This window comes from Callospermophilus lateralis, chromosome 11 (assembly GCF_048772815.1).
Source record: "Callospermophilus lateralis isolate mCalLat2 chromosome 11, mCalLat2.hap1, whole genome shotgun sequence".
Classification (NCBI taxonomy): Eukaryota; Metazoa; Chordata; class Mammalia; order Rodentia; family Sciuridae; genus Callospermophilus; species Callospermophilus lateralis.
The window spans coordinates 1,074,422-1,101,771 of NC_135315.1; the positions used below are offsets into that span (position 1 = coordinate 1,074,422).

The window sequence follows — 27,350 nt, forward strand, 5'->3', positions numbered from 1 at the left end:
GTCTTCTACTTGGAGGGGGTGGTGCTTAGGGCTCAAGAGCAGATCCCCAAGGGCAGGTAGACAGCTGCTGAGAAGGCTGGGGTCAGGAGGTCACGTCACCCGATAACAGAGGAGCAGGTGGGCCACGTCCATCCAGACTCTCAGGGGAGGGCTGGACATGATCCAGGAGGGACCCTGCTTTCTTCTTTCCTCCCTCCGATAGACAAAGCTTTGAAACAAGCACCTGTCACCAAGCCCCCAGTCTCCTCACTGGCCCAGTGGCTTTCTGCCCCCCCCCCCCGCCCCCACCCCCCGAATCTCAGAGATCCTGAGGTAAGGCAGAGGGGGGGCCTGGGAGAAGGGCTTTGGGAAGCTCGTCTCAGGGCTGGTCCTGCACGGTCACTCCCTGGACCAGAGGATGGTCTTTGCTTTGTTTTCAGGAAAGAGTGAGATGTGTTGTTACCACTTGGAGAAGAGTGACCTGGACACCGGGAGCTCTGCTCTAGGGTGTGGAGCAGACCTGGCTTCCTGTCAGGGTCTGAGCTGACTGTGGAAACCCACCTCACCCAGGCCCTCCCTTGGAGTGCAAAGACCAGGCTCTTCCCTGCCAAACAGGGCCCTGGTGTTGGTGGTAACAGCTAAATGTCAAGGAGAAGGAAACCGGGGGACAGGATGCCAGAGTTTGCAGCCAGGCCTGGAGGACAAACACCTCTTGATCATTCTCAGGATATTTTCTGAAGCAGCTTGTCCTCACCTTTTTTTTTTTTTTTTTTTTTTGGGGGGGGGGGTGTTTGGTAATCCGGAATGGAACCCCGAGGTGCCTGACCACTGAGCCACATCCCCAGTCCTTTTTTAAATATTTTATTTAGAGACAGGATCTCACTAAATCGCACAGGGCCTCGTTAAATTGCTGAGGTTGGCTTTAAACTTTTGAACTCTGGTGATCCTCCTGCCTCAGCCTCCAGAGCCACTGGAATCACCGGCGTTGCCACGGCACCTGGCCCACAGCTGGTCCTCATTTAAGACACAGAACAGAAAAAAAAAAATGATACAGGACACCTCTGCCCTCGGTGGGGGGATGGGTTGTTGTGGTGATCACTTCCACTACGCCATGGTCCTAGATTACCCTGTAGCCCCAACACAGGGAAATAGGTCCTGGGCATGCCCTGGGGCGCGGGAAGGATGACTACAGTCCTGTTCTCCCTAAAACCCAGGGCCTAAAAGTTGCAGGAACTTGGGGAGCTGGGGCACTACAGGATCGTCCTCCCCAATTTACGAGTTGAACACCACCTGTTCGGAGTGTGTGTAGAGGCCTGTGACCACAGAGTGGCCAGCTTCCAAGGGCGGTCTGCGAGAAAGCTCTACCGAGGAGACACCCACCCGGAGGGGTCTCCCGGCCGCTGCCTGGAAGCGCTAGCGCCTCCCACCCCCGGCGGCCGGAGTGGGGCGGGGCCGACCGGCCGGCCTCCGGAATGATGCAACACCCCAGGCTTGGTCGCCGCTCCCGATTGGCCGGCGCGCGGCGGCTGCACCGAGGATTGGCTGGGGCAGAGGGGGCGGGGCCGGGGCGCGGGTGCCGCGTGGCGGGCGCGGCGCGGCGGCGGGACAGCCTGCGCGGGTTTAGGTGGGCGGGGGTGCCGCGGACGTTCTGCTGCTGGGGCGCGGGCTGGCGGGGGCTCGGACGCGGAGCGCCTCCTGGCGCTGGGTTCTCTCCCGGTCCTCTCTCATTCCCGGCGGCTCCCTGGCTCGTCCAGAGGGCTCGCGACCCTCGACAGCGGGCCGGGGACTGCGTTGTTATGGGCGGGGGGAGCTGGGACAGTTACTGAGCGGGACGGATGGGCAACATCTGGTTAGGCTGGCTGGGTTAGGAGGTAGGGGGGCGCCTGGCCGCCTGAGGAGTGGCCAGTCCTGGTGCTGACCCCTAACTTCCAGCTCTCCATCCTGCCCTGCAGAGCCGAAACCAGCTGTGAGGGCTTCGGGCTTCCGGCCTCCAGGCATCATGAGCGTGGGCTTCATCGGGGCTGGCCAGCTGGCCTTCGCTCTAGCCAAGGGCTTCACATCAGCAGGTAGACTCTGGGGTCAAGAAGGGACCAAGTGGATGAGGTTGGGCCCCCTTACCCTGGGTAGGGCTGGGGCTGAAGGTGGGGGTCTGAGTTACATGGCTTGAGTCCTGAGGGATTGGAAGCTTCCATATGTTTGGGGTTCCTCTTTTATCCTGAGGGTGGGATTTCTCTGCAGCTTCTTTCCCCCAAAGGTGGGAGAGAGAGGCTGGAATTGGCCTTGAGGGAGAAAAACTTGTCTTGCCCACCCCAGGTATCCTGGCTGCCCACAAGATAATGGCCAGTTCCCCAGACATGGACCTGGCCACAGTTTCTGCCCTCAGGGTAGGTACAGGGCAGAGGGTAGGCAGGAAGGCTGGGTTCCTAGAGAGTCAGTGTCTGGGACTGGGTGTTGGGCAGCCCTGACAGGGGCTGGGCCTGGGCAGGTGTGTCTCCAGGTCCTGCCTCCTGGCCCTGCCTATGGCTTCCATTGCTGGTGGTATGCAGGCTGGTGGGAGCAGTGCTCACAGGGAGCCTCTGGGAGTCAGGCAGATGGGGCCATAGCAGAAGGCCAGACAAGACACACCTGGGGCTGAATCCAGCTTCAGTTTGTCACCTCTGAGTCAGGATTCCAGATCTAAGGGCAGGCAAGCTTTCAACTTGAGACTGTTACCCATACCTGAAGAGCAGGCATCTCTGGAGGCTGCATCCTGAGATGGGGGAGGGGGTTGGGGTTGTGGCTTGGATGTAGTGTCCCTTTTCTGTCTGCAAAGGGGACTCGCTGAAGAACAGAGTGCTTCCTACATTTCTGGGTGAGAAGGCAGCTAAGGGTGTTCCAGGCTCTGTGCTGTGGGCCCTCAGCTCAGCCTGTAACTGGCCCAGCAGCCTCTGGGTTAAGCAGAGGGGAGGACAACTTCTGGGGCAGTCTGAGTTGCCTTGCATTTCTGCAGAAGATAGGGGTGAACCTGACACCCCACAACAAGGAGACTGTGCGGCACAGTGACGTGCTCTTCCTGGCTGTGAAGCCGCATATCATCCCCTTCATCCTGGATGAGATTGGCACTGACATTGAGGACAGGCACATTGTGGTGTCCTGTGCGGCTGGTGTTACCATCAGCTCCATTGAGAAGGTGGGTGCTGTGGGCTGGGTTCACGGGGCCTGCTGGGGTGAGGGTGGGGAGGTGGAGTGCACACAGGAGCTCTGTGAGTGGGCAGGAAATGTTCCACTAGGGCAGCATGTCCATACCTATGCCTACCTGGGGTGAGGATGGGTGGCCAAGGCCAGGGCGACACACCCCATTTCTTCTCCAGAAACTGACAGCATTTCGACCAGCGCCCAAGGTTATTCGGTGCATGACCAACACCCCAGTTGTGGTGCGAGAGGGGGTTACCGTATATGCCACGGGCACCCATGCCCAGGTGGAGGATGGCAGGCTCCTGGAACAGCTCCTAGGCAGCGTGGGCTTCTGCACAGAGGTGGAGGAGGACCTGATTGATGCTGTCACGGGGCTCAGTGGCAGTGGCCCTGCCTATGTGAGGGCTGGTAGTAGTGAGTGGTGACTGGGGGGAGTTGGGAGTTCCTAGGGTTCTGGGGTACCCTCTGCTCCTGCTTCCCTTGGGGAACTTCATGGCTGTGGGAACTGGTGCTCTCTTGCACTGAGCTCTGGGCCACAGAGGGAGAGGAAGAGAGGCCAGAACAGTGGCTCAGGGTGCCTTCTCCTTGCAGGCATTCACGGCCCTGGATGCCCTGGCTGATGGCGGTGTTAAAATGGGACTTCCAAGGCGCCTGGCAGTCCGCCTTGGGGCCCAAGCCCTTCTGGTCAGTGATTCCTGATCCTCTGGTGAGGGTGGTTCATTGCCAGCTCTGACACCGTACACAGGGGCAGATGGGTGGGGAGTTGCTATTACTGTGCCGGAGTGGCTGGGGACGGTGCTTGCAGAGGCAGGGGGATGGCCCATCCCCATTAGTACCTCTCTGGCTGCAGGGAGCCGCCAGGATGCTACTGGACTCGGAAGAGCACCCAGGCCAGCTCAAAGACAACGTCTGCTCTCCCGGTGGGGCCACCATCCACGCCCTGCACGTGTTGGAGAGTGGGGGCTTCCGCTCCCTGCTCATCAATGCTGTGGAGGCCTCCTGCATCCGCACACGGTGAGCACCTCTACTGCCTCGTCCTGCTGCCCATTCCGGCACACTATAGCCTTGGCCTTACAGGGGCAGCTCAGGGCAAATTACTTATTGAGCTGTGGCCTAGACTTGGGCAGGACACAAGGAACCCCGAGCTTCCTGGTGTCAGTCTGAAGTGCCCGTCACCCCCCTCCATAGTCCTGTGGGCATCTACCTGTGATGAAAGCTTCTCCAGGCCTGCACTGTCCTCCCTGTGCAGTTTCATCAACATGGCCAGAGGACTGGGTTGGAAGGGCAGCCTGGCATGTCAGAGAACCCTGGGGTCCGGCTTCAACACCCTCCTGCCCTGACTGGGGATTAAGGGAGTTAGATAAGTGTCCTGGCCCAAGGAAAGCTTGGTGAGAGTTGAAAGAACACTGCTGGGATTCTGGAGCTGGTCCAGAGCGGAGCCAGGTCTCCAGGGTGGTCGGCAGCACCTTTCTGGCCACAGTGCCCACTGGCTAGTGCAAACTCCCAGACTACTGAGTGGCACTGCCCGACAGCAAGCCCCATGCAGGGCTGCACTGCAGGGGAGACAGGAGTGGCAGGAGCCTAGTCCTGCAGTCAGGTAGCGAGAGCTCAGGGACTGAGGCATGCCACAGAGAGATGTGTGACCCTGAGCCACCTTGAATGGGGTCAGTGGGAGCCCTGCAGCTGTGTAGGGAAGGCAGGTCGTATGGCACAGCACCACTGAGGTGGGCAGACCCTAGGAGCTGTGGCCTCCAGCAGGAGGCAGAGGCCTGAGCCCAACCCTTGCTGCCTGTCCAGGGAACTGCAGACCATGGCTGACCAGGAGAAGGTCTCACCTGCTGCCATCAAGAAGACTGTTCTGGACAAGGTGAAGCTGGACTCCCCTGCAGGGGCCTCTCTGTCCTCTGGCCCTGCCAAGCCACAGGCCCGCAACCTGGCCTCGGCAGGCAAGGAATGATGCACCCTGCCTCCACCTGCTCTCCCTCCCTCCCTCCCTCCCTCCCTCCTCTTGTTACTTTGCCCACCCTGGGCCTGGAGTCATTGGATTCAATAGATCCTCCCACCTGAGCCTCCAAGTGCTCAGACTGCACGTGCCTACTACCGTGCCCAGCCTTTCTCTCCACTTCTTGCTCTCCTGGCTCCAGGCTCTTGTCCTGGGGGGTCTCCAACCCTTCAGTGGGCATCTGCCCACAGTCTGGGTCAGCCAGGGTTGTGGCCAGGGAGGGGCATATCACCTTTCACTGGGAGCCTCCATGGTTCCCAGGCTTCAGCCCATAACAGGGATGGGCTCTTTGACCTCCTCACACCCGGAGCTTTTTATATAGCTCTAGCCTGAGGTCTTCACCCTCCTCAACCCCAGTGTCAGCTGGTGTGGGCTTGCCCTTTCTTTTTGCAAAGGTCAGTGGTAGAACACCTGGCATGGCAAGGCCCTGGTTCCGTTCCTAGCACCTAACACAGAAAGACCCAAGGGCCCTTTTCTACTCCCCACTCACCCTCCCTCCTGTGTGCTGGCAGAGGATCGCGGGCGTCTTGAGCCTGGTGTCAGGGACCCAAGTTGTCTTGGCCAGCTGCCCAGCTTCTTCCTCGAGGACTCCTTGGGTAGCTGCTGAACTTCCAGTGACCACCAGCACACTCAGGCCATCACACTCCTGATCTGCCTGGTGGGGTGCATCACTTCCCTCCCGACCCTTTAGGTTGAATAAACGGGTTTCTGAAAGCTCTCAGTGCCCTGACTTCTAACTGCCACTTGTGAGGGAGGCCTCTGCACCCAAGAGTCTAATGCTGAGGGCCAGCAACTCGTGGCCCAAGCCCTGCAGTCCCAAGGCAGCCAGGCTGAGGCCCCCAGAAACAGGGCTGGGAGCTTCTGGGCCTCCTCCATTACAGACTTGCCTAGAAGCTGGCACTGACAGAGACTTACATCCAGCTGTGGCCAGCAGGGCCAGGTTCCTGATGAGAAACCCTTAAGGAAGGCATATTGGAGTTTGCTACAGAAATGGAACCGATAGAATACACACAGAGAGACCCTAAAATAACAGGGGGTGGGCTTGCAGGTTGGAGACCCTAACGCATTGGCAGGACAAGTAGATGTTCTAGTTCAAAGTCTGGCAGGCAGGAAAAATCAATATGGTAGAGAAAATCTGAAACTGTGAGTTGGAAAAATTCTCCCTTACCTGGAAGAGGGTTGGTCTTTTCTGTTACTTAGGCCTTCAACTGATTGGATGAGGCCCACCTACATCATGAAGGGCAGCTCTTACCTGATGTTAAATTCAACTGATTTACATGTTCATCTCATGCAGAAATGCCTTAGCAAAAACACCAGAATAATGTTTGAATAGATATCTGGGTGCCATGTGGCCCCATCAAGGCCACACATAAAGTGCACCCCCACAGGAGGCTCAGACTGGAGGACACTGCTCTTGTGAGGGGAAGTACCAGGTGGGTGGGGACCTCTCTTGGGGTGGGGAGCGGATCAGAGGGCTTCTCAAGGGGCTCTGCAGCAGGGCTTTGTTTCAAGTCCTCCCCGTCCTGGGCCCTCCAGAACCAGGGCTGGTTGGGGTAGGCAGAGGGGTACTTTGGGACAAGAATCCAGCCTGTCAAGGGGAGGAAAGACTTGGAGAGGAAAATGGGGGGGGGTATACAGCAAAACAGGAGGTTGAGGTCGTATTCTTCCTCTTGGCCATGGAGAGCCCTGGTCCTCCCCACACACCGATGTGGACCAAGATGAGGGTGGGTGGGTTGGGACCTGGCAGCACAGCAGGTTAGCTGTAGACACAGCCAGGGCTGGGCAAGGAGGACCAGGATGACATGTCTGTAGGCCCCTCCTGAGGCCTGGGCCCCAGTGCAGACCCCTAGGCTGTGTGGGTAGGTGGGCACTGGGCTGGGCAGTGAACTTCTCAGCCTCATAGCCATGGGCACCCAGAATCATTCCCTTCTCTGAAAAGAGTCCTTGGCAGTATAGGAGACCCTGATGTCCTGTCTGCCCTAGGACTCAACCGTTCCCTCCAGGTCAGGGTCAGTCCCTATTTGGGTACCTCCTGTCAGGCACTGACCAACAGAAAGATGAGTGCTGGCACAGTGCACCTGTTCTGGGCATGAGGGAAGCCAGCAGGCCAGCCAGATGCTTCAGGTGAGGCACGGTCCGAAGAAGGCAGGGCCTGGGTCCAGACAGGCTCTGCAAGGAGGTATTGGTACCGGCTTATTCAGAACATGCCTGGGACAGAGCTCTACAGTGGTGCATACCTGTGATCCAGGACCTCAGGAAGCTAAGGCGGGAGGGATGCAAGTTCAAGGTCAGCCTGGGCAACTTAGATCTTTAGATCTTTAGATCTTGTCTTAAAAAGAAGAAGAAAAGAATCAAAAAAAAAAAAAAAAAAAGGAAAAAAAATAAGGGCCTTGGACGTAGCAGTGCTTATCTAGCACTCATTAAGCCCTGGTTCAATCTCCAGCACACAAATAATAAATAAATAAGTAAAATTAATTAATTAAAAATCATAGAGAGAGAAGGTGCCAGATTTCAGCAGGCAGGCTTGTGAGGCTTCCCAGTGAGGCTCCTGGTTGGACTGGGTTGGAGCCAGACCAAGCCTGAAAGAGGGTGTGGGGCAAGCTGTCGGGACATGTCTATCTGGAGCCAGCAAGAGGGTGAGCCCAGCAAAGCCAGGCAGGGACACACCTTCTCACAGATCCAGAGCACGCTGATGAAGAGAAGGCTCCAGGGACGGGGAACCCTCACGGTCCCTGATGCTGGCAGCGCTGATCCCTCCCAGTCTTGGGGTACAGCTTGGAGTGAGCCACACTGCCCTTGGTGCAACAGCTGGAGGATGCAGTGGGAGAGCCAGCTCCTTCGGCTTGGTCCAGCTTCTCCTGTTTCCTAGCTGGAATGGCCCTTGACACCAGCCTGTTTGGCGGGGCCTTTGCCCTGTTCACCTCTGACAGTTCTTTCTGTTCCAGGCCAACCCCTGTCTGTGGTCCCTGTGCAGGTCAGGCTTCAGAACAACTAGGTCAGAAACCCCTGCAGGCAGAGAAGGAGGATGTCCACCTGCACAAAGAGAGAGAGCAGGAATAACCCCTGTCTGGGTGTGGATTCCAGCCATGTCCCATGTACCCTCAGCCTCCCAGTGGCAATCAGGCTGGGGCCTGCTGCTCTCAGTAGGGGGCAGTGGAGTGCTAAGGTCAGCCCATGGAGGGTGCAGACTAGCCTGAGAAGGGGCTGCGGGGGCCAGAGGCTGTCAGAGTTTCCTGCAGATGGTAGTACTCAACTATGGCGGGAAACAAGGTGCTGGAGGTGTGGAGAGAGCCTGACCAGGGAGTCAGGCCTGAGCATTGCCCCCAGCAGAGGTTCCACAAAGATCAGCCCCTAAGGCGCTTGCACCCATGGGCTTTGCATCTCTTCCTTTATCATCCTCATCCTGGGTGCTGGCTCAAGGGGGCGCCACGGAGCCATTCCCCTCATCCTTTGTTTTTGTTTTTGGTACCAGGGATTGAACTCAAGGATGCTTAACCAACTAGCCACATCTCTAGCCTTTCTGTCTTTTTTTTTTTTTTTCTTCGATATTTTTATTTTAGTTGCAGTTGGATACAATACCTTTACTTTATTTTTATGTGGTGCTGAGGATTGAACCCAGGCCTCGCACATGCTAGATGAGCCCTGCACCTCTGAGCCACAACTCAACTCCTCTTTTTTTTTTTTTTCCAAACATTTTAGTTGTAGATAGACAGTATGCCTTTATTTTATTTATTTATTTTTATGTGGTGCTGAGGATCAAAACCAGTGCCTCACATGTGCTAGGCGAGTGCTCTACCACTGAGCTACAACTCCAATCCATCCCTAGCCCTTTTAAAAATTTTGTTTTCTTTTTTTCTTTTTCTTTTTTCTTGTGGTATCAAGGATTGAACTCAGGGGCACTTAACCACTGAACCACATCCCCAGCCCCTAAAATTTCTTATTTTTAAAAACATTTATTTATTTTTGTTGTAGTTGGACACAATACCTTTATTTAATTACTTTTATGTGGTGTTGAGGATTGAACTCAGGGCTGTACATGTGCTAGGTGAGCGCTGTACCACTGAGCCACAACCCCAGTCCCTAAAGTTTCATATTTTGAAACAAGGTCTCACTAAGTTGTTTAGGGCCTCACTAAGTTGCTGGGTTGGCCTCTGTGGTACCTTCACTCTTCATTCAGTGGCTCTTTCTTCTGTCATTTCACCTTCTTTTTTTTTTTTTTTTAAGAGAGAGAGAGAGAAATTTTAACATTTATTTTTAATATTCAGTGGACACAACATCTTTGTTTGTATGTGGTGCTGAGGATCGAACCCGGGCCGCACGCATGCCAGGCGAGCGCGCTACCGCTTGAGCCACATCCCCAGCCCATTTCACCTTCTTTTTGCGATCTTCTTGCCTCAGTCTCCCAAGTTGCTGGGATTACATGCATACATACCTGGCCATTGTTGGTTTTGTACAATAGAAGTGGAATGCCTGGCTAGGTTCCTTGGGGCACACCTGTAATCCCAGTGACTTGGAAGGCTGAGGCAAGAGGAATGCAATTTGAGGTCAGCCTGGGCAACTTACAGAGACCCTCAGCAATTTTGCAAGAAAATAAAAAATAAAAGTGGCTGGGGATGTAGCTCAATGGTAAAGCACCCTGGCTTCAATCTCCAGTACAAAAAAAAAAAAAAAAAAGTTGAGGGCTTTCTGGGTGGAGCCTCTTGCTTGGAATCCCAGGTAGTCTTGAGTCCAGGAGTTCAAGGCTGGTTTGAGCAACATAATGAAATGCCATTTCATTGAAAAAGAAAACAGAGAACACATCAAGGGTTTTAGGAGTCATACAACAAGCAAATTAAATCCTTATATTTTGTGGAGACTCCAGCCATGCATAGTGCAGGGGTCAAAGATAAAGGTCCCAACCCACTCCTCTAGGGAGCTCCTGATGATAAGAGCCAACCAAGCTGGTCAGTGGCACGTGCCTGTAATCCCAGCAACTTGAGGCAGGATTGCCAAGTTCAAAGCCAGCCTTACAACTCAATGAGGCCCTAAGTAATGAGAAAATAAAAAGGGATGGGGATGTGGTTCAGTGGTTGTGTTTCCCTGGATTCATCCCTAGTACCCCAAATAAAACAAAACAATAAGACCACACCTGGAGCTCTACCCAGAGATGGTGGAAAGTTCTGGAGGCCTGCAGGGCGGATAGCTTTAGGGGGTCCTGGTTTGGCCTCTGTGGTACCTTCTCTCTTCATTCAGTGGCTCTTTCTTCTGTCGTTTCACCTTCTTGCCCACCTGGCAGGACAGGTCATATTTCTTGGCTTTACTCCAGATAAGAGAGGAGGACTGAGTGGAAAGTTCAGAGGTTGAAAGGAACAATTGCATGCCTCCCATTTCCACGTTGCCCTTTGTAACTTCCTCTGCTGGAATTTTCAAGAGCAGTGGTGTTTCCTTACAGAAAGTGCAGGCGCGAAAGAAATGGGAGAGAAAAAGTGCAACTGACGACATTAACTCTTTTCCTTTTATTTTTTAAGGGGGAGTCCTGTGAAGCCTCCTAGGGTGGTTTTGAACTCCTGCCTCAGCCTCCAGAGTAGCTGGGAGTATAGGCATGTGCCACACCTGGATCGCATCAACTCTTTGTTTAACTGCACACTTACTATGCGACAAGACACCGCTTGGGAGCCCCCTCCCCAGGCGTCATCTGTAGCGTGGAGTCTTGGGGATTAGGGCCACTGGTGAATGTTCTCCGAGGCCTTGTGCACACTGCACAGTTCCAGGGGCTTAGGCTGGGGTTTCGGCTCTGCCCCTGGAGAGCGCGCGCCCTCCTGCCGGCTGCGCGATCTGGGACGAAGCAGGCCTAGCGGCTACGTGGGGTAACCAAGGGCATAACGGTGCAAGACCTTGAAACACGAAGGTCCTCTCCTTCAGACCTAGAGCCTGGGTCCGCGCCTACATCTGGAGGCGCGGCCCCGGTGGGCTACGCCCACAAGTTGAGACTGGCGCTGCACCTTCCACACCGTTCCATCCCGGTGCCCTGCTGACTCCGGCTACCCTGGGCGGCACCGCGGGGGGGCGTGGCCGGCCGGGCGCGCGCCCGGGCCTGGTCCCGCGAGAGCCGACCGGGGAGAGGGGTCGGGAGCGCGGCGCGTGTTGCTAGGGGCTACGGCGCCCGGACGCGCAGGCGCAGTGAAGCACGCCCGCCCGACGACTCGTCGCCGCCGCGCCTTCCCCTTTAAGCTGAGGCCGGCCGCGTCGCCGCTTCATGAATGGAGCCCACGTGACCAAACATCATGTGACGTCTGAGGAGCGGCGGCGGCGGCGGCGGCGGCGGATCCCGAGCCCGGTCCGGCCCGGCCTTCCCAGTGCGCTCGGCTCGGCCCGCGCAGGCGGCCAGCACCCCCAGCCCCGGCCCGGACCCCTCGCGCCGGCCCCAGCCCCGCGCGGCCCCGCCCCGGCCCGCCCGGGCCCGCAGTGTGGTGAGTGCGCGGGGCCGGGGCCGGGGCGGCGGGGCAGCGCGAGCGGGACGGCGGGGCCCGGCCGCGGGTGTGCTTCGCGCCCTGTCGCGGCCCGTGCCTCGATTTGCCCACCGGCCAGGACCCAGAGCCTGGTCACCGCCGCCGGGTGCGGTGGGCCCGGAGACCGCGAGGCCGAGAGCGGGTGGCGCGCGGCGGACCGACACCGGCGCCCCGCGGGGGGCGCGAGGGAAGGGCGGGGCCGGGCGGGCGCGGGGTCCGCGGGCGGTCGCGCCGGGCCGAGCTGCTGACTCATCAGGTGTCTGTCGCGTCTCCGCGCGCTGGGTCCCCGCGGGTCGGCAGGGGCGGCGGCGGCGGCGGCGGCGGGGAGACCCCGCTGCGCGGCTTCGGCCCGCCACGCGCGTGCGAGCCCAGCGGAGACGTGCTGAGTCATCAGCATGAGGTCACTCGGTGCTCCCGCTGACGCTGGGCGGGGGCGGGGGCGGGGGCCGGCGGGCCGGGCCGCGGTGTCGGAAGGAGGGCAAGGTGTGGGGCGGCGAGGGTCGGGCCCTGCTCAAGTTTTGCAGAGCTGCGAGGAGGGGGTGGGTGTCACGCTGCAGGTTTTCTCCCGGGGTGGAAGGTGAAGCCCGGGCCTGCGCATCCCTCTCAGGCAGTTCCCGGGCAGCTGGCCCTGATCCCACGGCTGGGGCAGTTCCCCAAACTGGGAAACAGTTTTCTGAGTGAGAAGATGGGAGGAGCTTAGGTGGGTTGAGCTTGCCCGGCTGGGAAGCTGGCATTCTCTGCGACTGGTAGGGCCCCTGTGACTGGTCTGGCCGGCCAGGCTGGGCCTCCCCTGATGGAGAAGACAGGGAGGCAGTGGGAGAAAAAGGGGTGTGTGACACAGAGGAAGCAGGGACAGTTTTACCAGGAAATTGCGAATGAGAGGAAGTGGGGGACCTAGACAGCACGTGGGAACCTTGGGTTACCGGCATGGTATAGAAGAATGCAGTTCCAGTCCCTTAAAGTTTGCCCACGTGAGTGTGGGGTTTCAGTGTTGTGTAAAGTTAGCGAAGACTGTGCCCTGATGGGTGTGTAGCCTAGTAGCTGGGGGTTCAGAATGTGACAGCCTGAGAGTGGTGTGGCTTTGGAGGGCTGGAGCAGAAAAATAGGCACTTACTCTTCTGTACTGCTTCTTTTGCTCAGGGTTCATGGCTGGGTTAGGCTGACATTGTGGTTTGCACTCAGGGATGCTCCCAACCCAAATGCAGTACTTTTACTTAGACTCTTACTTACCGAGCCCTGGGGCTTGTAGAGGCCAGGTGTTTTCACACTTTAGCTCATCCTTGGTGTAGAATTATTTTGTCCCAGGAAAATTCAGAGTTCCAGAGAGTGTGTGTGTGTATGTATGTGTGTTTAAGTCTTCTCAGTCATTTGTTTCAGTGGAAACTAAACTTTCGATTGTTTTCAAAAGGTGATTGTCTGGAGAGGATGGGTCTGGAGTTTCGGGTGCTAGAGCATCCAAACTCTTGCCTAGGAATTTTGGTGATCAGGATTTGCAGGCCAGGATGAAGGAGCAAGGACAGCTGTCTTGCCACTTGCTTTTCCTTTCTTGGCTCTCAGCCTTGCGTGGTTGGCCCAGAGTCTCTTGGAAGTCTTTGGTGTGACCAACAGTGCCTCCTCCATGAGGCAGGGTTGGCCTATAGGTAAGCGAAAGGTGAAGGATGCCTGGGCCCCTTCACCAGGCTTCAAGACCCGAAGGAGGGCTGAGATGGGGTCAGTGCCACAGGGCCAGGGAACAAAAGTGTAAGGGTCAACTCCCATACACTCACCTGACTCTTTGGCACCCCTTGATCATCCAGCCTTGGGATCCCCCTCCTCTGGCTCAGTGTTTCTCCAGGCAGGCAGCTGGAAGCACCAGCTTGCTGAGACCTGCCCTTCCCCCACCATGCACACATGCATACACACATGCACACGCACACACCTTTGATTAGGAGACGATTGGCTGTTCTTGTGCTGAGTTCAGGCCTTCTGCAGAGGGTGAAATCTGTTGAGGAGGCACTTTTTGGCTCCCAGCTGCCACACTCGGCACTTTTCTCTGTGGTCTCCTCAGGAAGTCACCATTGTCATTGTGCTTAGCAGGGTAGGGAAGGACGGAGGTGAGAAGAGCCTGTGCCAGGGCAGCATCCCTGCATCCTGTCTGTGTTCAAGGTGGGAGAGCTCCTGTAGGCTCTGCTCTGCGGACCTGGCTCCTGGAGTGGGCTTGGGGCCAGCATGTGGGACAGGCAGATCCCCTGAGGACCTATAACTCTGATCTTCTGCCTTTTGATCTGGAAGAATTCTTGCCTCTCTGATGCTCTTGGTGGCCTGGTGTGGGGAGGTGTCTTTGGCTTCTCCAGCCTATTCTGCATGCAACCTGGTCTCTGGGTGCAAGGCTAGGTAATGTAGGGTCTCTAGTGGGAACATGTATCCGTACTTCCCCAGCCACACTCTATCTCCCCTGATGAGGGTGAGGGTGAGAAGTCCCCTCAGCCCACCTTCCCCACAGTTGTCTGAAGTGCTTGGCCCTGCTCTCCAGTTACCTCCTGTATCTAACCTGGAAAGGAGTGGGTAGTACCCTGGGGGGGTCTTTGCCCAAGGGTCTGGTGGAGGCTGAGCTGGGTAGAGATTCCCTGGACTAGGTACATACAAATGTTCTGGCAGGGCTTCAGAAACCAGAAAGTGAGGTTGGGGTGCCAAAGAGTCAGGTGAGTGTGTGGGCATTGCCCCTTGTGCTTTCGTTCCGTGGCCCTGTGGCATGGACCCCAGACGAGTCAGAGAGCAGTCAGGCTGACTCCTGCCTTCCTCCAACGAGCAGGCCCCCAGTGCGGTAACTGGGGAACTTTGTGAAACACCCTGGTGGGGGTGAGGCAGGGCATAGGATGCTGCAACTTAAAGCCACAGGATGGTTACTCCATCATTAAAGGAGGTGGACAGGGAGGACTGTGGGGTCTGGAGTCTCTTCTAGCTGGATAGCCTGCTAACTGGAAAGTGGTGGGAATCTCTGACCAGCCCTGAAAACACAGCATAGCTGGGAGGCCCACCCCTGACCTCAGACATCTTTGGGAGATTGAGGCCTGAATCCCCAAGGGACAACCCCCTGGGCCCTGGAGGGAGCAGGAACCCAAGGACTTAGAGAAGACAGCCGTAGGAGGTGGGACCCTAGGATACACAGCACAGTTGCTGGCTGGCCCTCACCTGCTGTTGGCACCAGCAGCAGGTCTCCTGGGGCGCTGGCTGTTGGCTGGCCTCAAGAGCAGGCTGGGCTTGGAGGGAGGGGTATGCTGAGTCAGCATGACTCGCCAGGCACAGTGAGCTCTGGGGCAGCACTGGGGTTATTTTTAAAGCTCCGCTTCCTTCTAGGCTTGCCCCTCCCGCAGATTATTCCTTCTAATCTCTCCCCCTGCCCCTTTGTCTTGCCCCTGGCTCCCTCATAGCCTTCAGTTCCCCTTCCCCCATCAGATCTCCCTGACCTGGTTCTCTAGGGGCAGGGTGGTCAGGAGCAGCCCAACTCAGGAGAGAAAAGCCCAAAGGTACCAGGGGAATGGGCATATTAGGGGCAGGGCTCTGGGGGCTGGGTGGCAGGCTCCCTGGAAGGATGTGTATGTGATACTTGTGTGAACTGGGGAGGGCAGGGCAGGGATGGCGTGGTCTGCAGGGTCCTGACCCCTGCCCTGTGTCTTGCAGAGTGGCTGCTCACTGTGCCCCGGGTTATGACGACCCCTAATAAAGGAAGCAAGGCCTTGAAGGTGAGTGGGCAGAACAGGGGAGGCTGTGGTTGGGCAGCGTGGAGCGAGCGCCCTGCTCAGCTGCCACCCTGCGCTATGCTACTGTAGGTGAAGCGGGAGCCAGGTGAGAATGGCACCAGCCTGACGGATGAGGAGCTGGTGACCATGTCGGTTCGTGAGCTGAACCAGCACCTGCGGGGCCTGTCCAAGGAGGAGATCATTCAGCTGAAGCAGCGCCGTCGCACACTCAAGAACCGGGGCTATGCGGCCAGCTGCCGCGTGAAGCGGGTAACACAGAAGGAGGAGCTGGAGAAGCAGAAAGCCGAGCTGCAGCAGGAGGTAGAGAAGCTGGCCTCTGAGAATGCCAGCATGAAGCTGGAGCTCGACGCCCTGCGCTCCAAGTATGAGGCCCTGCAGAACTTCGCCAGGACCGTGGCTCGCAGCCCTGTGGCCCCAGCTCGGGGCCCCCTTGCCGCCGGCCTGGGGCCCCTGGTCCCTGGCAAGGTGGCCGCCACCAGTGTCATCACAATAGTAAAGTCCAAGACGGACGCCCGGTCATAGGGACGTGTGGGATTGCCGGGCAGGTCTTCGAGGGGCCACTAGGCGCATGGCGAAGTCAGCAGCCCTGTCCCACTTCCTCCTCCTTTTCCCTCTCCTTCCTCTTCCCCTTCTCCCTTCTTTTCCCTTCCCTGCAAAGCACAACCTGTTCCCCAGGGGCACTGGGCTGAGCCCCTTTGATCTCATCTTGTCGTCAGTGCGTGTGTTTGTACGCTGGGATTGGTCAGTTCGGTGGTGATGTTGGGTTGCTCCTAACCCTCTTTGTACCTAGGCCATGCAGGCTAGGAGTCTAGAGTGGGCACTATGGGAATGGACAAGAGAATGGGAAAGCCAGTGAGCAAACTGGGCCTCAAGGTCTGCCCTCCCCTCCTGGGTGCCCACAGCCCACAGCCCACAGGCTGCTGGGCTCAAATGGGACTGGAGGGGTTCTCTCTCTTCAGACCTGGCAGGCAGCTCAGCTCAGCCCAGAAGGAAGAGCGGGGCTCTGCTCTGAAGAGTGGGGTGTCCTTGAGGGCCCTGGACAGGTAGGTCACCTGCCTGGGCACTGTGGGTGCTGGGGCAGGGGCTCTGGCGCTCAAACCTGACACGGTGCACTGAACAAGACCAAATCACTGGCCGTGAGCGTGCGTGGAAGGTATGTCAGTGTGTCTTGCAATGGGTCCCGTGTCACTGTTTACATGACCTATTTGTGTGGTTATATAGCCCTTTATTTAAAAGAGAAGTTCCTTTTACGAAGTTATTAAATTATATGTTTAAGAGCTAAAGAGAAAAAAAAGAGCTGCAGAGTATTTATAAAATTGTCTTTTAAAAAAAAGCAAGTAAAAAGAACATTTGACCATATAAATGGAAAAGGGAAGAAAGTATAATAGTAACTTTGCTAGTTTAAAAAAAAAAAAACAAAAAACAACAAAAAAAAAAACCCAAAAAAACAAAAACAAAAAAATCCCTTCTTGTAAACTTACGGACAACTCTTTGTGGCTGTTGGAATTTAGTTTTTATATACACAGAGTTATCAGACATTATTTATAAAACTTAGTTTAAAAAAAAAAAAAAAAAAGCCAAGCCGCGTGCCGACCAGAGGCCGTCCTCTTTGATATCTCTTTTGCAATTGTACCGAAAGTGACTTACTACTCCTTTGCCCTTCCTGCTTCCGTCTCTTGCCGGTGCCGTGGTGTTGTCCGTGCCTGGTGAGGTTTTGTGCAGCCCGTAAAGTGCTGGTGCTTCTGGTGACCTTTGACCTGTGGCCGTCCCTTCTTGTGTATTTTCCCGTGTTTGTTTTTGGGGTTGGGTGGTGTTTTTGCTTCTGCTGGCTTGTTGGACCTCAGCCGAGCCGGGGTCCCTGACGGCACCTCCTCCACTGGAGTGAGGGCATCTGCCTGCCAGCCCAGCCTTTTCTGCTTTCAGAGCCTGCCCCTTGCCCAGGTAGTCTGCCAGAGGGCTGTGCCACTCCCACCTGTGCTGAGCCTTGGCTTCATCGGTGGGTCTGTGGCTTGGGCTGACCCACTGGCTGTGTAGGTGAAATTGAGGGGCCATCCAGAGCCTCAGTGCTGCTTCCACATTCACCACCCCTGGCCCTGCCTGGGTGGTGGCATTGCAGGGACCAAGGAGTCACTGTGGGTTCCCACAGGGCCATGGCTAAGCTGTTCCTGGCTGTCTTCCTCCTGGCTTTGGCTTTATTCCTATAGGCCACAGATGGGGCGGGACACCCAAGGAACCCACCCTAATGGGTTGCAAATCCTACTGCTCACTTACCCCTTAGCTGTTTCCATGCTGTGGTGTGCTGCTTCCTGCGCAGAATGAACAGGGGCCCCACCTGGGGAGCCCCTTCTCTGCTTCACTGTGAGGGCCTAGGCAACCTCCACCAATTCCAGACAAGGGCTTGGACTCCAAAGCTGGCTCTGTCCCTTCCCTGCTGGTCACTGCTGGCAGCTCTTGGCTCCAGGCCCTTCTTCCTCCTCTCTTTGGGAATCTGTGTCTTCCAGGGATCGCTGCTCAACTTGGAGGTGCTTCTCTGTGGGGTCCCAGCCCATTTCCCTGTTGCAGCTACCTGGCAGAGGCTGCCAAACTTCTGGGCTTGGTTCAGGAAGCTCCTCATGGGATGTGACCAGAACTGGTGCCTATGTCCTCCGCCCCCAAAAGAGGTATAGCCCCATCTCTGGGCATGTGGGCTTTGGCCTCTTGACAGGGTTGCTGGTGTCCTCTTTGGGGGGCCCTGGATTCCTGAAAAGCACAGGAATGTGGGCTGGTGAGAGGAAAGACTTTCACTTCATGGACAACAGTATTTTCACCCCGAATTTGATCTGGTGTGCTATGGGGTGGGAGCTGGGCATCTGCCAGCTCCAGTCTTGAGGGGCTTCTTCAGTTTAGGGTGCTCAGACAGACTTGTTGGTACCTGTGGCTGCTACAAAATGGGAATTCTGACTTGACTGAGTCACCTGATGACTTCATGCCTTCCTTCAGTCTGGCTGTCTAAATGGGAGGCAGAAGCAAGCTGCTGCTGTTGGCTACAGTAGCAGAGTTGGAATGGATCAAGTTTGTCCCTAACAGAGGGGTAGGGGCAGGCCCTCTATGTCGTCTGGTTCTGGCTGGGGTGGGGGTCATCACCCCCAGGTGATGAACAATGCTTTCCAGGTGTAGAGCTAGAGAGCATGTGGTGGGTTCGGTGAGGAGGAGGTTGGGCCAGTGCTGAGCAGAAGTTGCTGTCTTGGTTTGGTGTACAGAAGTAGTTCTGGGGTTGGTGAAGCTGTGCTTCCTTCTGTGGTTTTTGGATTTGGAGCAACTGTTCCTTGGGTCCATCAAACCAGGGCTGCACCACCCCCTTTCCCTTCACCTTGATTTCTTGACAGTAAATCCTGTGTCCACATGTGACTATTGGCTGTCTTTCTGATCCTTGTTGATTATGTTTTCTTGCTGTGAGGGTATTGTGTTCTTTTTTATCTCAGCTTTTCTGACACAGTGAATCGAGGGTTTTGGCTGAGGCCAGGTCTCCCAGACTTGTCCGCCTAGTAAACCATAATGTGTGTCTTCCCTCCTATCTTGACTTTGTCCCCTTCCTCCTTTATCCTAATGTGGATGCTCAGATTTCAGAGGGGAGGGGGAAAAAGTGAACAGGTCAGCTCTTGCCAAAATCAGTGGCCCCAGAGAGCTCTCCCTGTGGTCCCTGGCTGCTGCTCCAGGGTGGTGCTTCCCTCAGTAGAGGCGCTCCATGACTGCTCTGTGTTGTGTACTAGGCTTTCTGCTCGACAGGCCTTCCTGCAGGCTACTCTCCGTCCACACTTCAGGTCTGTGTGCACACCTCTGTCAGCAGCAGCCTCTTTGTGCAGTGCCTGGGCTGACATCTCTGATCAGCTGCAGCCTGCTTTGGGATGGTGGTCCGGCCATATCCCTACTGCCCCCTACCTGGAATAGCCACTTGGCCAGTGCTCCCATCCACAGCTGGCAAACCTGAGCCACAGCCCGCTGCACCATTTCCGTTCTGGGATCTTGTGACTTACATTTTTAGGCTGTGGTTTGGTGAAAGGAACCAACACATTAACGATTTTTTCCCCAGAAGCCACTGAATAATTCTTTTTGGCATGTTTTTACCTTCCGGTTGGCTGTCTGGTTTTGGAGCAGTTGTAGAGAGCAGAGTACATAGTCAGTGTCACACAGAGGCAGGGCCAAGCTTCTCATGGCCTATTCTGCTCTGGCTTGGGTATCTTGGTCATGTTCTGTACCTGCTGGGCCACCTGCATAGATTTCCACCTCACCCCTTGAGCAGCAGCATTGATACTGAGTGTTGCTTGAGTCTGAGGTGGAATTTAAGAGTGTGTCCCTGTGAGCTGTACTTGGTGACAGCAGTTGGGTTTTCTGCCTCTCTAGCAGCCTCATGTCCCAGCCTTGCCCTTCCTTCCATCCCTCCATCCGCTAGTCCCTGAAGCCTTTAACCAAACGGGAGTGGGTGCAGAAAGCCTTCTCCTAGCAACTTAGGGCAACAGGACAAGGGCTACCCTGTGTCCAGCTCTGTTGGTCTCCTGGCACTGAGAGGTGTGTCCAAGCAGAGTTGATCAGCCTCTGTTTGCCCTGCGGAGGGCTGAAGCCAGGGGAGGTTGGAGGGGGTACCCTGAGATCCGCTGGAGTGAGGGCCGGGGTTCTGGCTGCAAGGAGAGGCCCAGGGGCCCACACCGTGTAGGGCGGTCAGGGACCTGGCCTCGGTGGGACAGCGGTCTTGGTGCCCACCCGCGCCCTTCGCAGTATTTATTGCTAAGTTATTGTCCAGGAGGGGCGGCGCTGGGCCTGGCCCCGGGTATTTATTGCTGTACATAGTGTATGTTTGTGATATATAAGGTTTTCTTTATTTTGTATATGATCAATAAACGCCTTTTAAAGAGACCTGCAGGTGCTTCTTTGGGGCGACGCGCTGGGGCCGGAAGGGGCGGGGCGGGCCCGGCGCGCGCATGCGCCCCCCCGGCTGCTGGGCGAGGCGGAAGCGGAAGCCGGAAGCGGGGTCCCGGGAGCGATGGCAGCCGGCGGTCTCAGCCGCTCGGAACGCAAGGCGGCGGAGCGGGTCCGGAGGCTGCGGGAGGAGCAGCAGCGGGAGCGACTTCGCCAGGTAGGCTGCCGCCGCGCCCGCGCCCGTGCCCGCCCGCGCCGCCGCTCACCGCCTGCCCGCCCGCCCGCAGGTGTCGCGCATCCTGAGGAAGGCGGCGACCGAGCGCAGCGTCGAGGAGGGCCGGCTGCTGGCCGAGAGCGAGGACCTTGTCACCGAGCTGCAGGGCCGGAGTCGGCGGCGCGAGGGTCTCAAGCGGCGGCAGGAGGAGGCGAGTCCAGCGTGGCGGGTGGCGGGCGGCGGGCGGCGGTGGAGGCGGCGGGCGGCGTGACCAGTCCCGGCTCCCGGCAGGTGTGCGATGACCCAGAGGAGCTGCGGAGGAAGGTCCAGGAGTTGGCCGGCGCCGTCCGGAATGCCAAATACTTGGTGGTCTACACCGGCGCGGGCATCAGCACGGTAGGGACCGAGGCGGGCCGGGCGGGTGTGGGCGCCCCCGTCTGGGCAACTGCCCCGGAACAGTGCAGTGTAGAGTCAAGTCACCACCCAGTCGCAAAGACAAATTTCACCTTTAAAGCAGCTGTAAGGTCTCTTCATTTCTCCATTCACGAAACGACTTGATATAAAAGTTAACTAAGGCAGACTTTAAAAACGCTTGATCTGGGCTGGGGTTGTGGCTCAGTGGTTGAGCACTCGCCTAGCATATGTGAGGTTCTGAGCACTGCATATAAATAAAATAAAGGTTAAAAAAAACAAACAAAAAATATAAACAAAAAAACGCTTGATCTCTTACAAACACTAAAAACAAAGAGACGGAAAAAGGTGTAGAAGCCAACTGCCTTCTGGCACCCCCTCTTGAAGTTAACGGAGTTAATGGATGGACCCAGGTTATCCGTTCAGTTTCCTGGTATTCTGCTCATTGTGCTTTCCCCACCTTGTAAGGAAGAAAAATAGAAAGCAACCCGGTAATAATCAGAATATATGGGCAAAGAAAAGAAATGCACTGGGTTTTGAGAAGTTTGATGAGCTATTCTGGACTGTGGAACAGGGCTAGCTTTGAAGGTGTGACGCACAGGTCATTTAAACGCAGTCTGATAAAGGAGTGTGAAGTGTTAGGCATGTGTAAGCCCAGCAGAAGTGGACACCAAGTGATTTCTCCTGAGGAAGTCAGGTGACAGTGATCAGCCATGTAAACAAGTAAACAGAATGCTGCCTGGGGTTGCTATCCCAGACATCCAGACACACCCTCAGGACTCAAAACTGGGGCATCCATCCTGATGGGCTTGCTGCAGGAGGTATTGAATTGGGGCCATGAAAGGAGGAATATTTACAGGTGAAGTGGGCATGAGGCACTCCAAACAGAAAACAGCAGAGGTTCAATAGCAAGAATGTGCAAGGTGAGTTTGCTGCCTTAACTTGTAAATACCTAGAGCCCAAGCATCTGGGGCCCCCTCCTTCATAGCCATGTCTAAAAATCCAGTTGGGATTATTGAGGGACAGTGCGGTCACCTTTTATAAAATCTAATGACAACTAAAAGCCACATGCAGCTAATTTGGTCTGCTATTGTTTGAATAACATTGAATACTGTTCTGTTGTTGCTGTTTTGTTTATACAAGGGATTGAATCCAGGGGTGCTTAACCACTGACCCAAATCCCCAACTGTTTCTATTTTTTATTCTGAGGCTGGCCTCAAGCTTGGAATACTCAAGTATTACAAGCCTCTCTCTAGCTGCTGGGATTACAGGTGTGTGCCACCATTCCCAGCTCTGTTCTCCTATTGAAATGTGACAGAGTGGGTATTTGTATTGAGATTGAACAGCAGTGAGGAGACAGGGCTTCCCCAGAGAGGAGCACAAGATACTTGGATCCTGTTTGCTTTCTGCTTTCTTTTTAGGAATGGTTTATTTCACTGGACCAAAAATTTGGAAAATTAAGCAGTGTGTGGTAGTACCTGCCTGTAATCTTAGAGGCTTGGGAGGCTGAGGCAGGAGGATCACAAGTTTGAGGCCAGCTGGCAACTAAGTGAGAACCTGTCTCAAAAAATTAAAAGGGCTGGGGTTGTACCTCAGTAGTGGAGCATACCTGGGTTCAGTCCCTGGTGCTTTAAAAAGAAAATAAATGAAATTTGGAAAATTGGATGTTTATCTCATCTGGAGAGGTTGACCACTGTGTTGAGGTACAGTAGTAATTATTCAGTTTCAGGATAAAATAATTTGGACAGAGGAGTGCTCCCACTCAGTGGCTTGCCATTGCTAAGTATTTCTTCAGCAGGCTCCGAAAACACAGATGAACCTGATCAGTTTTCTACCTCAGTGTGGTGAATAGACATGGCCACAGATCTAAGCCTTGTGCTCAGCTGGAGAACCTCCCACAGAAGGACAAATCTCCATGGAGCCTGGATGGATGAGCTGGGCTTGGCAGGAAGAGGAAGTACAGATGGAGGGAAGGAGCTGCATTGGGACACACTTTACCTGGCGTCGGGCAGATAGTTGTGGAAGTAACAGAGGCCAGTCTGTGGGTCAGCCTGCAATGTGGCATGTCCCATTTGGAGAATTCTGCAGATACACACAGTGATGACTTTTCCTTGGGCTTTTTTCTGAATGTGCAGGCAGCCTCTATCCCAGATTACCGGGGCCCTAATGGAGTGTGGACACTGCTTCAGAAAGGGAGAAATGTGAGGTGAGCAGCCCACACACAGCCTTCCCGCATGGTTGAGCAAGGGCCTAATGGCCTGGCTTGCAGCTCCCTTATCTCCGCTTTTCCTTCTGCCCCAACAGTGCTACCGACCTGAGTGAAGCAGAGCCTACGCTCACCCACATGAGTATTGCTTGTTTACATGAACAAAAGCTGGTAAGAGCATACTAACTGGCATACACACCCAGGGCCAGGCCTGGGACCCAGAGCCGTAACCTTAGTACCCAAGTGGGCAGCTGCATCCCACCTCTGCCAATTGACCCTATGATGATGAGCAGCCCCAGCAGGTCGGACTCCTGTTTGATCCTGAGGAGTTTCCTCTTCCAGAAGAAAGGGTATCCCCTGCCCTGTACTGTTCTCTCCAGGGCCAGCTTAGAGTGTCTCCAGATTCTTTTGCATTGCTCCAGGCGCCTTGGAAGCCTCCTTAACCACAGGTTAGCTTGTCAGAAATGTCTTCAGACCCTCTGATGAGCACCTTCAACCTAGTGGAAAAGGGGGATATCTTTCTGCGTCCTCAGGGACCTGAAATAGATGATCCAAGAGGGCATCTGTCTGGAGCAGCGTGATCATACCTGCACCCAGAGCCTTAAGTCACTTCCCAGCCTTATAGGGACAACACAGATGCTTGCCTTCCCAGCTACTCTGGGTGTGTCAGAGCTGGTAGCAGGAGAACACGGTACCTCCCTGTGATGGGGCCCTACCAAGTCCTGGTGGTATGCATCTGCCCTGTACTTTACCTTCTGAGGCTTTCTGTAGGGTCATAGTTGTATCTGGTCTTGGGAGCTCTTGGCCAGGCTGGGCTAAGAAGGGTTTCACTGTTGTAGGATGCTTCCTCCATTCCCATGCTGACTGCCACCATGTCCTGCCTTCCAGGTACAGCACGTGGTGTCTCAAAATTGTGACGGGCTCCATCTGCGAAGTGGACTGCCACGCACCGCCATTTCAGAGCTCCACGGGAACATGTACATTGAAGTGAGCAGTCCTGCGGGGACACAGGGCCTGGGTGGCAGGCAGGTCCCACTCACTGTGCCCTCTTGTCCTCAGGTCTGCACCTCCTGCATCCCCAACAGGGAGTATGTGCGTGTATTTGATGTGACAGAACGCACTGCTCTCCACCGACACCAGACAGGCCGGACCTGCCACAAGTGTGGGGCTCAGCTCCGGGATACCATTGTGCACTTTGGAGAGAGGGGAATTTTGGGACAGCCTCTGAACTGGGAGGCCGCAACAGAGGCTGCAAGCAAAGCAGACACGATCTTGTGTTTAGGGTCCAGCTTGAAGGTATGTGACAAATGTGACAACAACGTAGTAAACCCAATTGAGAATAAGCCTACCTGCCTTATGTGCACTGGACTCTTGTTTCTCCAGCCTGGCTCTTCACATGTGTGTGCTATGTCTTATCTATTCTCAAAGGTTCTAAAGAAGTATCCCCGCCTCTGGTGCATGACCAAGCCCCCCAGCCGGCGGCCCAAGCTCTACATTGTGAACCTACAGGTAACTTGGGTGTTCAGAGCCGATTTCTTTGATCTGAAAAGCCAGAAAGACATCTCACATCCGTATCTCAGGAGGTGTAGTACAAGCCTGGGTGGTCCCCTGGGGAGTGCTGCCTGGCCCTGCGGAGTTCAAGGCTACAGGCTAGCAAGTAATAGGGACTTCTTGATGGGTTTTGTTTTGTTGTGTTTAGTACTGGGGATTGAATCCAGGGGCACTTTATCACTGAGCTACATCCCCACCCCTTTTTATTTTATATCTTGAGGCAAGGCCTCTGTAAATTGTTGAGGGTCTTGCTAAGGTTGCCCAGAGTGGCCTCAAATTTGTGATCCCCTGCCTCTACCTCCCAAGTTGATGGGATTATAGGGGTGTGCCACTGCACCCTGCCTCACTGGCTTTTCCTGTCTTCAGTGGACCCCGAAGGATGACTGGGCTGCCTTGAAGCTTCATGGGAAATGTGATGATGTCATGCAGCTCCTCATGGATGAGCTGGGCCTAGAGATCCCCCTCTACAACAGGTGAGTGGGCAAGCTGGGTCAGCCCTGTCTCCTCCCCTCCTTGGTGGGCCGTGTCTGTCTGCTCCTGTGAGCTGAGCGTGGAGGAAGCTCTGAGGTGTTGTGAGCACTGTATGAGGTGGTCTGAAGCGGGTGTCCTCCACAGCGACTGGCCTTGGTTTGCCAAGGTGGCAAGACTTCACGTGTACACTTCTCTCTGGCTGGTGTGGTGCCCAGTATCCCTTGCAGGGAGAAGGCATCAGCCAATTCGTTCTACTTGACCTTTCCTTGTTGACCTCTCAGATAAACCTGAATGGAAAGGGGCCTGGAGGGGATGAGGACTTGGCTACTCCAGTCAAACGGAATCTCATTGTCCTTGGTTTTGGGAGTTGGTATATTTGGGGGAAGCTTAACCTGTGCCTTAATGCGGAATTTGTGATAATTTAGATTTGGTGTATGTGTTGAGTAAAAAGTTTACACTTTCTTTCTCTGTGAATTTTCAGGGTCTTATAGGGGAAATCAGTAACTTCTTTTAATCAAAGGGTTCAAGAAATTAAGGATCCCTTCACCTCTGGGCCTGGCAATTCTTGTATGTTATGTTTGTGGTGTTCTGTGACGTGGGCCTATTGTGTCCTGTATTGTTCTTTTTTTTTACATTAACTTAGCTCATTTTCTTTATCAGTGCTTATATGTACCTTACGTTTATAACATGTGGTTCTACATCTCAGTCAGACACATGATTTCTTCACGATGTAGTCTGTGGGCCGCTCCTCCCCAGTCAGCTGGCCATCCTTCTCATCCCCGTCGTGCAGTCTGGGAAGGGGAAGAGGGTCTGGTCCACCTGCCCCTGGCTGAACAAAAGAAAGGTGGGGCCCAGCGTTGCTAGTGACCATCCCTGGAGACACAACCCCCCCCCCGCCCCCGCCCCCTCCAGGGCTGTTGCCATCCTACCCTGTGTGAGCACAGCCCACTAATTGTGAATGAGACACTTGAGTTCCGAGGAGGCCAGCTGGGGTGGGTGCTGGCCTTTGAGTTGCCACCCAAGGAGATTTCCTCTCCTGCAGCTCTTCTGTAGCTTGGTGAGGATGCAGCTACCACCAACCAAAGCCCAGCCACGGTTAAAAGACAAGGGATGGGGAGGGAAGGCAGGTGACCTCAGGCAGCTTCCCTGTGCTGGGGTGGGTTGCACTGAGAGGGTGCAGACCTGCCTGATGCAGCCTTCCCTTCTTGGTAGGTGGCAGGACCCAATCTTCTCCCTGGCGACTCCCCTTCGAGCTGGTGAAGAAGGCAGCCACAGTCGGAAGTCGTTGTGCCGAAGCAGAGAGGAGGCCCCGCCTGGGGACCGGGGTGCCCCACTTACCTCAGGCCCCATCCTAGGGGGCTGGTTTGGCAGGGGCTGTGCCAAACGTGCAAAAAGGAAGAAAGCCACATAACCTGGTGTTGATGAAGATACTTGGCACTTTGCAGATGGCTGGAACTCTTGTTCAGGGGCCAGTGTCACTGTCAAGGCCAGGTTGCCCCCAAAGGGTCTCGTGGGAAGAACTGGGGTGACAGGTCACCTTGACGTTTTTTAGCCATTTGTCTGTCCTTGTGGGAAGCCCCCTTGCACTGCACAGTTGCCCCCATTATGGGCTTGACCATCCAGGACATCCCCTCTCCATACAAGAGGTGGCAGCAGGCCTTTCTGGGAGGACAGAGCCGGGTCCATCCCAGCCTGGTCGGCAGAGGAGCCCATGGTTGCCTTACCTCACTCACCAGGCTACTCTCAGGGCCTCCCCAGTTTTTACTCCTTACTAAAAAGCTGACTTTATAGAGATCTCTGTTGGGTATGCGGCAAAGGGGCGGTTCTGAGCCTTGGCTCAGAGCAGATCTTTCTTATTAAACATTTCTGCACTGTGTTCGTGTCCGGATGTCTGCTGTTATGCTCAGTACCGAGCGGCCGCGAGCCGGCTCCTAGGCGCAGAGGTTGCTTAAAAGCTCCGCCACTGTTGTACTGAGGCGGTGGCGGAAGCACCCGCGCGGTACCAGCCAGTCCTTTCTGCCAGGTGTGCGGCGAGTCACAGAGGCCAATGTGGCCGGAGGGCAGGCGTGGCGTATGCCATTGGCTGCACTGGTGGGCGGAGGGGCGGTCGGACTCGGAGATGCTGATCATTGGCTGCATGCTGGGGGCGGGGCCAGGAGGTGCTCTCCATTGGCCAAGTGCTGCTGGGTGGTGGGCGGGGCCGGTGGGCGGGGCCCGGTGT

General features: G+C 55.5%; 3 protein-coding genes across 9 annotated transcripts; all 3 read left to right on the forward strand.

The window, feature by feature from the left end:
- The first annotated feature begins 1,569 nt into the window (after window positions 1-1,569).
- On the forward strand, window positions 1,570-5,826 carry Pycr1 (pyrroline-5-carboxylate reductase 1). 2 transcript variants are annotated; one of them, XM_076870241.1, is made up of 8 exons: window positions 1,570-1,603; window positions 1,932-2,045; window positions 2,293-2,363; window positions 2,969-3,148; window positions 3,330-3,551; window positions 3,745-3,837; window positions 4,004-4,167; window positions 4,951-5,826. In XM_076870241.1, exons 2-8 carry the CDS (start codon window positions 1,979-1,981, stop codon window positions 5,108-5,110), a joined length of 957 nt encoding a protein of 318 aa, XP_076726356.1. In that variant the 5' UTR covers window positions 1,570-1,603; window positions 1,932-1,978; the 3' UTR covers window positions 5,111-5,826. The 2 variants fall into 2 exon arrangements, with proteins under 2 accessions (XP_076726356.1, XP_076726357.1); XM_076870242.1 differs by lacking the exon at window positions 3,330-3,551.
- Window positions 5,827-11,441: 5,615 nt separating this feature from the next.
- On the forward strand, window positions 11,442-20,271 carry Mafg (MAF bZIP transcription factor G). 2 transcript variants are annotated; one of them, XM_076871731.1, is made up of 3 exons: window positions 11,442-11,604; window positions 15,304-15,365; window positions 15,453-20,271. In XM_076871731.1, exons 2-3 carry the CDS (start codon window positions 15,330-15,332, stop codon window positions 15,903-15,905), a joined length of 489 nt encoding a protein of 162 aa, XP_076727846.1. In that variant the 5' UTR covers window positions 11,442-11,604; window positions 15,304-15,329; the 3' UTR covers window positions 15,906-20,271. The 2 variants fall into 2 exon arrangements, with proteins under 2 accessions (XP_076727846.1, XP_076727848.1); XM_076871733.1 differs by lacking the exon at window positions 11,442-11,604 and adding an exon at window positions 14,569-15,149.
- A 39-nt stretch (window positions 20,272-20,310) lies between these two features.
- On the forward strand, window positions 20,311-27,003 carry Sirt7 (sirtuin 7). Of its 5 annotated transcripts, none has more exons than XR_013092735.1 (11): window positions 20,311-20,493; window positions 20,564-20,701; window positions 20,782-20,886; window positions 23,037-23,107; window positions 23,206-23,278; window positions 23,996-24,094; window positions 24,167-24,403; window positions 24,536-24,616; window positions 25,025-25,131; window positions 25,611-25,696; window positions 26,342-26,431. XR_013092735.1 is itself a non-coding variant. In XM_076871727.1 (11 exons), the coding sequence occupies exons 1-11, from the start codon at window positions 20,401-20,403 to the stop codon at window positions 26,482-26,484; spliced, it is 1,257 nt and encodes a 418-aa protein (XP_076727842.1). In that variant the 5' UTR covers window positions 20,372-20,400; the 3' UTR covers window positions 26,485-27,003. The 5 variants fall into 5 exon arrangements, 4 of the variants coding, with proteins under 4 accessions (XP_076727843.1, XP_076727844.1, XP_076727845.1 ...); XM_076871727.1 differs by lacking the exon at window positions 25,611-25,696 and adding an exon at window positions 25,864-25,973 and having other exon boundaries at window positions 20,372-20,493; window positions 26,342-27,003; XM_076871728.1 differs by lacking the exon at window positions 25,611-25,696 and having other exon boundaries at window positions 26,342-27,003.
- Window positions 27,004-27,350: the final 347 nt, after the last annotated feature.

Excerpts from the sequence above, each read along its gene's own strand:
- Sirt7 (XM_076871727.1), top strand. The coding sequence starts at position 20,401 with ATGGCAGCCGGCGGTCTCAGCCGCTCGGAACGCAAGGCGGCGGAGCGG. Across the intron at positions 23,108-23,205 it reads CAGAAAGGGAGAAATGTGAG|TGCTACCGACCTGAGTGAAG; the intron begins GTGAGCAGCCCA and ends CTGCCCCAACAG. Across the intron at positions 23,279-23,995 it reads GTTTACATGAACAAAAGCTG|GTACAGCACGTGGTGTCTCA; the intron begins GTAAGAGCATAC and ends CCTGCCTTCCAG.
- Mafg (XM_076871731.1), top strand. The coding sequence starts at position 15,330 with ATGACGACCCCTAATAAAGGAAGCAAGGCCTTGAAG. Across the intron at positions 15,366-15,452 it reads AAGGAAGCAAGGCCTTGAAG|GTGAAGCGGGAGCCAGGTGA; the intron begins GTGAGTGGGCAG and ends ATGCTACTGTAG.
- Pycr1 (XM_076870241.1), top strand. The coding sequence starts at position 1,979 with ATGAGCGTGGGCTTCATCGGGGCTGGCCAGCTGGCCTTCGCTCTAGCC. Across the intron at positions 2,364-2,968 it reads CCACAGTTTCTGCCCTCAGG|AAGATAGGGGTGAACCTGAC; the intron begins GTAGGTACAGGG and ends GCATTTCTGCAG. Across the intron at positions 3,552-3,744 it reads GTGGCAGTGGCCCTGCCTAT|GCATTCACGGCCCTGGATGC; the intron begins GTGAGGGCTGGT and ends TTCTCCTTGCAG.